The 10,130-nt window shown below is 45.0% G+C and overlaps 1 protein-coding gene across 3 annotated transcripts; it reads right to left on the reverse strand.

The window, feature by feature from the left end:
- Window positions 1-684: 684 nt before the first annotated feature.
- LOC307204889 (membrane-spanning 4-domains subfamily A member 12-like) lies at window positions 685-10,130 on the reverse strand. 3 transcript variants are annotated; one of them, XM_079957003.1, is made up of 7 exons: window positions 10,059-10,130; window positions 8,788-9,026; window positions 5,903-6,022; window positions 4,271-4,327; window positions 3,263-3,400; window positions 1,322-1,444; window positions 685-903 (listed from the first exon to the last, which is right to left on the reverse strand). In XM_079957003.1, exons 2-7 carry the CDS (start codon window positions 8,992-8,994, stop codon window positions 790-792), a joined length of 759 nt encoding a protein of 252 aa, XP_079813129.1. In that variant the 5' UTR covers window positions 8,995-9,026; window positions 10,059-10,130; the 3' UTR covers window positions 685-789. The 3 variants fall into 3 exon arrangements, with proteins under 3 accessions (XP_079813129.1, XP_079813131.1, XP_079813130.1); XM_079957005.1 differs by having other exon boundaries at window positions 8,788-8,900; window positions 10,059-10,077; XM_079957004.1 differs by lacking the exon at window positions 10,059-10,130 and having other exon boundaries at window positions 8,788-9,281.

The raw sequence follows: 10,130 nt of genomic DNA on the forward strand, positions 1-10,130 counted from the left end.
GGATGAGAGCCAACAAACTGAAACTCAATCCAGATAAGACTGAGGGACTGTTAGTGGGTGGTTCCCTAGACCTTGATGGGGTTATATTGATGGGGTTACATGACCTATAACGCCTTAAATAGCTCAGGACTGCAATACCTCAAAGACCGCCTCTTTCCATATGAACCTACCTGGACCCTGAGATCATCTTCTGAGGCCCTTCTTCATGTGCCTCCTCCTCGAGAGGTTCGGAGGGTGGCAAAATGAGAATGGGCCTTCTCTGCAGTGGCTCCCCATCTGTAGAATGCTCTCCCCAGAGAAGTTCACCTGCCGCCTTCATTACACACCTTTAGGCACCAGGCAAAAATGTTCATTTTTAACCAGGCCTTTGGTTGATTTGATTGACATCCTATGCCCTTTTAAAATGTGGGGTGTGTGGGGTGTGGGGTTATTGGGTGGTTGTTGTTTTAATTTTGATTATGGATTTTGTGGCTTTATATTTTGATTTTATTTTGTAAACCGCCCCGAGACCTGCAGGTATAAAGCGATATATAAATTCAATCATCATCATCATCATCATCATCATCATCATCATCAGGTGTGCAACCCCCACTCCAGCGTCTGTGGTAATTCCATACCCTAACATTTTAGACTATTAATCAAATTGGGTAACCTGCTGAAAATTGCAGTGACAGCACATAGCCAGGGTGGATAGATATATTTTTTGGGGGGGCAGTTAATACATCAACAATATTTCACTTCCTGGCTTCTTGGAAGGTGATATCTTTGATCGTTTTTCTCTTGGGTTCTTTAGCAAGCCTCTTCCTTGGAAGAAAGTGCAGCACTGGAGGCTGGAGGAGCAGGGTTGCCTTCAGCAGAATTCATACCACCTTGATAGATGGTGTACTGCATGAAAGTTATGGCCTGAAACACATACAAACATACATGGTTATGATGGTGTCCTTTTCCCCCATGTCACCATGATCTAAACAATTGCACTAAATTCTTAAATCCCGCTGTAGCTGAACTCTACCAGTGCAGCTGATACCACACTGATAAGGAACAGGGTCATTCAAGCCTTTTGCAGCCATATCAAATGCTATTGCTGTACAAGGGGGGGGGGTGCATGAATAAGGAACAGAAGACTTCCTAGGTCCCATCAGACTCGTGGTCCAGAACCATTGTCCTCTACTGTAGAGGTGCAGCTGGTGATTCCAAGAGAGATGCAAAGGATCCTGTGGGAGCCTGAAGGCATTTCTAAAACCCACAAATCAATATCTCCCCCATACCATATTTTCAATACGATCTGCTTAATTTCTGAGCAAGGCTTTCCAATGCTTACCCTCTCACTGTTACAGCAGACGGCCAGACACCCAAAATGTGCTGTGGAAACTGCAATGCAGAACTCCAGGGAGGTGAACAAGAAGAGGAGGATTCCGAGACCAGTACCTATTTGGTAGCTTAACTGCAGAGCAAAGAAGCAGGTGACATGAAAACACGGACACAGCTCTGGGTACCAGAAAATCATCTCAGTGGTTTAAAGGCAGCTCATAAGAAGAATTCTGACCTGACAACATCAGTGAAAAATTCATGTGGAGAAGAGCTGGAGGCAGTGGTGGCGACTATTTAGAATTGTTTGGGCAAGAGGTCATACTGACATACATCTGCCGCTTTGAATATAACACAGTAAGACACAGGGCTGTGCAGCTGGGACCTTCTTAATATGTTTTGCAGCATCACAAAGCAAATCTCCAGGCATACAGTGAATAGGATTTAGAAGGCCCCGATACGTGTAGTGCACACATAAGGCTAAAAATCTCATTCGTGTCTAGCCACCTGCATGAAGGCTGCTAATAAAGGATAGAACACAGAAGAACTATCCAGCAGTGGCGTAGCGTGGGGGGTGCAGGGGGGGCCGGCCGCACCGGGCGCAACATCTGGGGGTTAGGGAAATCCACGGGTTAGGGGGCGCAAATCCATGGGTTAGGGGGCGCAAATCCATGGGTTAGGGGGCGCAAATTACTTGCCTTGCCCCGGGTGCTGATAACCCACGCTACGCCACTGCTATCCAGTGTACATTCTGATCGATATATTATCAGGTTGTATGGCAGGTGAATCAGAAAAAAGTCCACTTAAGCTACACATATTAGTTTTGCTATTGACCCTTCTGTGTCGTTGATATTTGCCTCACACTTTCTTTTCAAAAGAAGCAGCTAAAGAGAATATCTGGGAGCTACTGTGTCAAAAAACAAAGACACTATCAGCACTATACATTTAAAGCAGTATCATCCTACTTTAAACCATCACAACTTACCCAAAGAATCCCAGGAGGTTTTTTTAAGGGTGCTGAGAGTTGTTTGTCTTCCCAAAGAGCTACTGTCAGGGACTCAGCGGGAGCGCAGGGAGGAGAGGAGATGGAGAGCGAGGGGGAGCAATCCGAGGGCAGCGTAGGAGAAGATGACAGCAGCCCGATAGATTCCATGAGCCTCTCCAGCGAATCGGAAGATTCACAGAAGGGGGCGCCGATGGGCAGGGCAAGGGGGGACCCAAGGGGGACACCCCAGAAGCAAGGGGCCAGCGGGGACTCCCAGAGCAGCAGTTGGAAATCAGGACCAGCTTCCCCACCAGAGCGTAGTGGGGGGGAGGAGTCCCAGGTATCAGAGCCCACATATGCACCACCAGCGAGAGAAGATGAGTCAGGGTTGGCCACGCCTCCATCGGAGAGCGAGGGAACGGTCAAGAGGAAAGTTGCAGGCTGGGCGCGCGCGCCAAGTTCAAATGTACAGGCGAGCGGCACAGAAGGTAGCCCGGATAGGGAACCAGGTCCTAAAGCCCGCCGGAAGGAGGGGGAAGAATCATCAGGGTCAGCGTCAGAAGAGTCCAGGAAGGATGGAACCCTAGCAGGCAGGAGGGCCCAGAGGAGAAAGGAACTTAGGAAGAGGTGGAGCAAAGCGAGAGTCTTAAACTGGTGTGGAAGGGGTGGAGACTCAGACGGGACTTCGCCGGTCTAAGGTCGAGACGTAGAGCTGCGCGCTGCGGCTTTAAAATGGAAACTGAACCTCAATAAAGACTTTTGTACATAACTACAGCCTAGCGTTGGTCCTCTGTGAGCTGGGACCTGGAGGCAGCTCTGACAGCTACAATTCCTAGAATTCCCAGAGGCTGGTCTCTTGAAGTGGGAACTGCTTGCAGCCCAAGCAAAGCTCAAGGTGGGTCTGGGTTTCTCTCCCTTTCTAAAGATTTTGCCCACAATGTCAACATTTTTTGGAACTTGTTCACTTACCTCACAAGAATATTTATCCTGATTAAGACGATCACAATTTTTAAAAACAGAATTTAGGCATAGCTCCGTCAAATAGAGCACGATGCCAACTAATGCCATTATAGAACTTGTGATGTTCATTCCCACACTGCATTTCACCTGAAAGATACAATGAATCAGGAGACCAAATAAACAGAGGTCCATCTTCAAAGGCAAATAGTCTAATGAAGAGAGTTATACCCAAACAATGTGAAGCAAGATACCTGTTTTGCAAGAGGCCTGATGAGGTTTTCATCAGAGGAAATAGAAATCTAAAGACCAATCTGAAGCAGTGTGAAGGATCTGTCAACCACACAAAACTGTGCAGGCTTCCTATTGTTTGTATTTGTACTGAAGTTTGGAATGAACTAGTTCAGTCAAATGAAGTTCACTGAATTAGTTCAAAAATCTCTAAACTTCACCTGAAAGTAGTTCCCTCTGTTCTAGGTTGGTTGCGGATCTCGAGCACCAGTCTTACAGGCTGCTTTGATTTACGATAAATGCACATAAGAATAGTGTAGACAGTTACTACAGTTCCCCTCCAGAGAACCTTTCAATTGCACATTCGTTATTATTTGTTCTCATGATGCTGTTGGGACAGTCACACCTGATCCTGCTTTCACATGTTTGCACGTGCAAACGTTTTGAGGAAGTCAGACTGTATCGTTTCCTATCAGTGCATATCTTGTAACTTCTTGCTGCCATCCTACAACTGCAGGTGTTCTGGTTTACTTTTGTCCTGCTTTTGCTATGCTATAGCCATTCAGACAGCAATAATGTAATAGCATTAGGGAACCACCACAGAACAAACTCATGCAGAATAAACCCACCACTAATACACTATTATTGTGGCAAGACCATGCTGCAGAACCACCTGCAATAAAACATCAGTCTGGAGAGGCCCATAGACCCAGACATGTAACAAGAAGGCTAAGTTATTTGTTTCTTTATACAGCAACACAAACAAGGAGGGAATGGTGTGTATCTCACCAGGCTTGTATTAAGATATTTCTCAGCTGACACAGCCAGGGATCCAGAAACAATGAACTATTCAGGGGAAGAAAAAGAAAAGATCATTTGGGTTGTTCACTAAAAAACGACAACATTTTCCATAGTCCCAACATCTCAGTGCTTTGGGACTGATGTCAGATAGTTGCATATTTTCTTCTTTTACCAAAGAACAGCCAACTATTGGCTTTCTGACTATCTCTCCAACATAAATGCATTGAAAACTGACAAGGATATTTGTTCGTTTGTTTTAATTAAAATGTTTTTGAACATGTGAATATGGCTTTGACATAAGATTCCCCTCTCCCTGGTGAACCATGTGTGCCAGTCCTTTGCAGTTCTATGCACCGTTGCTGCAAAGGCTTTGCCCAAGTTTTCCTGGATGGGGCAGAATGACTTACCTGCCTCAAATGGAACTAAAAAATGGAACTCAAATGCAACTAAAAAATGTTCTACATTTCTTGGAAAGCTCTCCCAGGATAGTGCAACTTGGTTTCAATACCATGGTACCTCAGGTTACATACGCTTCAGGTTACATACGCATCAGGTTACAGACTCCGCTAACCCAGAAATAGTGCTTCAGGTTAAGAACTTTGCTTCAGGATGAGAACAGAAATCGTGGTTTGGCGGCGCAGCGGCAGCAGGAGGCCCCATTAGCTAAAGTGGTGCTTCAGATTAAGAACAGTTTCAGGTTAAATACGGACCTCCAGAACGAATTAAGTACTTAACCCGAGGTACCACTGTATATTTAAAGCTGTGTTTTGGTCACTTTAAATAGTCATGCCCCTCCCTCAAAGAATCCTAGGAACTGCAGCTTGTCAAGGGAGCTGAGAGTTAAGGGTGTGGTGCACAGAGCTACAATTCTCTGTGTGGTTTAACAATCAGTTCCTCTTCCCATGGAACAGTGGGAACTGTAGGTCTGTGAAGGGAATAGGGGTCTCAGAGGCCTTAGCAAAGCATTTCTCTCTTGCTCCCCTGCACTGTTCAGGGGGTTATTGTCACCTTTTTGAGCAAATATGGGGAGGGTGGGGGCATGGGAAGGTGGAGAGCGGAGGAAGTCTCATTGTGCCAGTATGAATCCCGACACTGGCTTCCACTAGTGCAACAACTTAGTTGACTCCAGCCTACAGACTTCACTTCTACATGAAAGAGTAAATGCTTTTGGGGACACCACTGGGGTGGAGGTAAGCAGGTTTCCTGCATGAGCACATTTCCTAAATCTATGTCTATTCCATTTCGCAGAACTATAAGGATATGTGTGTGTGCGCATGCATGCATGAGAGAGAGAGAGATTATTATTTATTTACTAGCTATTAGTTCTCAATACAAAAAAAGTCAGCAATTGAATAGGAACATAATGGAGACTTCCTGTCCAAGGTCAAAGCTGTGTGCACACATCATACACTTAAAGCACCCCCCCCCCCCGAAAAATGGGAACTGTAATTTACCCTGCATGGAGCTACAATTCCTAGCACCCTTAAACTACAGTTTAGGATGGTTGGGCGTGTGTGGAGTATGTGCTTTAAATATGCATTAAATGTATGCAGCCCTAAATTTCATGACCATGGACACTGAAACAGACTGGTCCTCAAAGACAAATAACCAACTACTTACAAATAGTCCAGCCCAGAATGGATAACCTCCAAGAGCAGCAAAAACCATATGATAAGGTAAAAGGACAAGGGAGACAGCCCCAAAGCCAATGTGTACCAATCCAATCATGATCTGGATAACCTGGGAGAGAAAATTACACAAACAAGATCAAACAGTTTCCTGAGCCCTGATAAGAGGTAAAAAACCCCAAACCCCTGAATAATGACTTCAAACTGCCCACACAGAAAAATAGTAAAGAGCATCTCAGGTCCCTAGATTGTGTGAGGAATATCCTCCTCTAAGTCCTTGTAATGGTGTCTGATAATTTGAACTTTTTCCATGGTTTATTCCTGTAGCTCGTGGCATCAATGAATGCGGCATAATTTGATATAAAGAGACCCCCATCATGGAACTACCTTTAACCCTGGTTACTAGTCTTTATTTTAAACATGCCCTGGAAGGTATGAGTAGATATACTGACCTTGTAACACTTAATGTAAATATCAGCACACAAATTCTGTGTTACAGGGGTGCCAACCTTTTTTTTTTGGGGGGGGAGGTAAGCTCCACCCCACATAATGTTGCATGCACAACATTTGAATGGCAATGCCCATCAACTGGGGGGGGGGCAGCCCCCTCAAATATTTTATTGGGGGTGGGGGTGGGGTGAAAAGAATTCGGCCCCTGGGAGTTGGCTCCTATGCTGTGTTACTAGTAATGTTCAGCTATTAGGAAAGAATGGGGTTTTGCATAGAACCTTCCTCCAAAGGTAAACAAAATAGCAAACAGGCAGAAACTTGGATATAAACAATGGCATAAAGCAGAAGTTTTCAACCTTTTTTGAGTCCATGGCTCCCTTGGCCAACTACATTGATTCTGCAGCACCCCTGTGGGGCTCAAGAGCCCAATTATGTCACCCCTTCCTTGCAGAGCTGGCAGCCTCTCACCCTTTTTCAAACACCCTCCCTTGTGGAGTCTTCCCTCAGCCTCCTCCCCTCTCCCCTAGCTGCCACCCTTGGTCTCTGAGCTGAAAACAGAGGTGCCTCCCTGAGGCCCCATTCGCTTGTGGAGCTCATAGCCAGGGCTGTTGCAACAAACAGCTGCACAAGCCTTTGGGAGGCAGAGAAGTGAGAGGGCATCAGAGGAGGCAGGTAAGGAAAGAAGGACAGAGGCCAGTGTTGCCCGTGGCACCCATGACCATCATTCAAGGCACCCCAGGGTGCCATGGCACACTGGTTGAAAACCACTGCCATAAAGGCATAAAGGACACTCATCCAAAAAGAACCCTCTTTTTTGAACATTGGTTCAACCCCCCCCCCAAAAAAAACCCCTTAAACCCCAGGTTTTCAGTGGTTGGGTAGCTGAAAGCTACACCGGGACCCCATCTTTGCTTCTCAAGGATCTCAAGGATCAGTTGTATGCTTCACACAGACCAAAAGAATGAGAGAGATTTTTTGTGTGTGTGTGGAAGGCTTGTGCAGAATTTTAAGGGAAGAGCTTAACTAGCAGGAGGCACAGATTTCTGATCTCTGACTTTGTGTTTGATTCGGCCTCAGGATAAGGCATGCATTGCTTTTTCTTCATAGTATGGATACCATGCAAATTGTCGTGCCCACTCTTGAGGTTTTGGGAATAGTTAGGGATCCTATTTGCTCTCAAGATCAAGATGCATATGCTGTGTGATTTGCTGCCCACTTATTGTGTAACTCTGCTGTCTGAAAGCAGCACCCATATACTCTGTCACATTAATTTAAATTAATAAATCAATCTTTGTTTATTTCCTGGTGTATGAACTTCTTTATGGTACATAAGGTTAAGGGTAAACACATTTATAGCAGAAAAACATTTCATTCCAGCAAAAGTTCCTAAACCTCTTGGGGAATACACATGAGTGCTGGACACAAATGTGGGTTCAAACACACCCCACATAACACCCTGTTTTTCCACTGGCTGACAACATTATTTATATTCTTCTCCTTTAAAGCTAAGGTGTCATCACTTTGTGAATTAAGGCTATGTCCCTAACAGCTCCACAATTCTGAAACAAATGGGTTCACTAACTGTGTCATCACTTTGTAAATTAAGGCTATGTCCCTAACAGCTCCACAATTCTGAAACAAACAATTCTGAAACAGAAATGTGATTTATTTAATTGAATGCTCTTGTCAGTTGATATACATTGATGCCTCCACCTGCCCTGTTAAGACTCGTATTTTAGAACACTGATCCCACATTAGAGGCAAAATCAGAGAGGCTCTGCTGGTTGAATGCTTCATTGAACAATACCACGCTTGTGATGTCTTTCACTTTTTTGTTGTAAAGCACATATCTTCAGCTCACTCCACTGGCGTTAATGTGTCCAGATTACTTTCCCAGATGGAGTCCAAGTAGATTTATAAACTCAATACACTAGTTCCACATGGATTAAATTCAACATTAGAATTTGTAGGATTCATGTAATAACATGCAGCTGTGTTTGTGGGCTTTCCACCGCTATGTCTTTAAATTCCGCTGCCATGTTTCCTAAGGAGGTTTAACCAACTGAATGATATTGTGCTCTTTCTGTGCTCCTCCCAATGGAAACATGCAGATGGAGACAGGTAAGTTTCTATAGAGATTTTTTGTATTACTGGGACTGGGGGTATTAACTATGTATGTGTGAATAGACTACTTATTGTCTCACCTTTATTCTTGTAGATATACCTTCTCCTCTGATTTGTAGAGGAATAGTGTCTTCTTGTAAACTGAACACTTTGCATTGCCATTTGCCAGGGACTGGTTCATCAGTAATACTCTTAACTACTTAAATATTCCATTGAATGTTAGTCTTTTCTGCACTGACATCACTCTTGCAGGGAAACCACTGAACATAAGCCTGAACATGAGCAAATCTCAATTTCACTTACCCCCAGATATTTGGTCTCTACATAGCGTAGTGTCTCCATGGCTCCCACCTGCCCGTTCTGCTGAGGCTGGTTATCAGGGCCTCCAAGCTGCTGACCTCCATAGAGAACTGTCTCTGGTAGTTGGAGAACAGTATTTGAGGCCTCCTGGCCTGCCTGGTTTATGTTGTTACAATTTGGGGGAAGGAACACTATGGTTCTGTTAGCCATCACTGCTGGATCTGTTGCCTTCTCTGAGATGTCTGTAAAAACAACCCTTATCAACAAATAAATGAACTGAAGCTGTAAAATGGAGGGGTGGAAATGGAAGCAAGAGGAGGATGTGAACAACCAGGTGTGAAAGAGGACAGAGTGTGAAAGAAGGAAGACAAAGAACTTGGAGGAAGCTGAATGGTCTGAGGAAGAGGAAATACTAATGTTCCTGCAGCTGCTACTCTACCATCTTACTTCTCTGTTTCATTTAACTTCATTGTACAGAGGTTGTACATTGACAATAAAGGTATTATAAACAGAGAGAGAGAGAGAGAGAGAGAGAGAGAGAGAGCCAGAGGCGTCAAATTGTGCCTAACATTGGAAGGTAAGGGAGAGGAGGATGGATGGGCTGGGCTGGGGTGGAAGGGCTCGGCCTCTCCCGCCCCCTCAAGATTGGGGTTACCCAGCCCCATCCCAAAGACTTGGGGGGGGGGGGAAGAGGTTGAAGATGCCCTGGCCCTATAGAGGTTGTGCCTAGGCATTCAACACTTCCACCTCCAGTTCTCCTTTCCCACCAGGTCTGCTGTTGAGCCAGGAAGACTCATTGAGAATCACCCAGCACGGAAGCTATAACTGCTTAGAAACTTGAACACCTACTCGAGTAAGCACAGCTTTTGTGGATGTATTCACTTGAGGGTGGATGCATTCCTCTGTACTGGTTCCAGAGGAACTAGCAGGGATGCCACCTGAGACAGAATTGTAAGGTGCCTCACAATATCTTTCTCTGCCTATACAGGCCATTTCCATTTTGACTGGCCAATACCTCCCCAAACTGAGATTCTGGAGAGTGATCACACTTGCCCAGTGGATGAATTGAGAATTCAGATAAAAGACCTTCTACATGCTCTGCTTTGGTTGAACTAGTAACTTCTGTTCCCTAGAGGGGTCCTGGCTGTTCAGTAGTGAGGAGTAGTGAGGTATCACAAGCACCCTGTTATTCCTTCAAGCTTTTCAGAACTGAGCCCTGGATCAAATCAAGCCTATGCCCCCAAATTCATTTAACTCAGTCAAACTGTACTTACACAACACTTCTTGATGAGCTTCTTCTCAGCCTGCCAGGGCGAATGGGATGCTGAGAGTAAAATGGAAGTGGG

This window comes from Podarcis cretensis (assembly GCF_951804945.1).
Source record: "Podarcis cretensis genome assembly, chromosome: 1".
Taxonomy (NCBI): domain Eukaryota; kingdom Metazoa; phylum Chordata; class Lepidosauria; order Squamata; family Lacertidae; genus Podarcis; species Podarcis cretensis.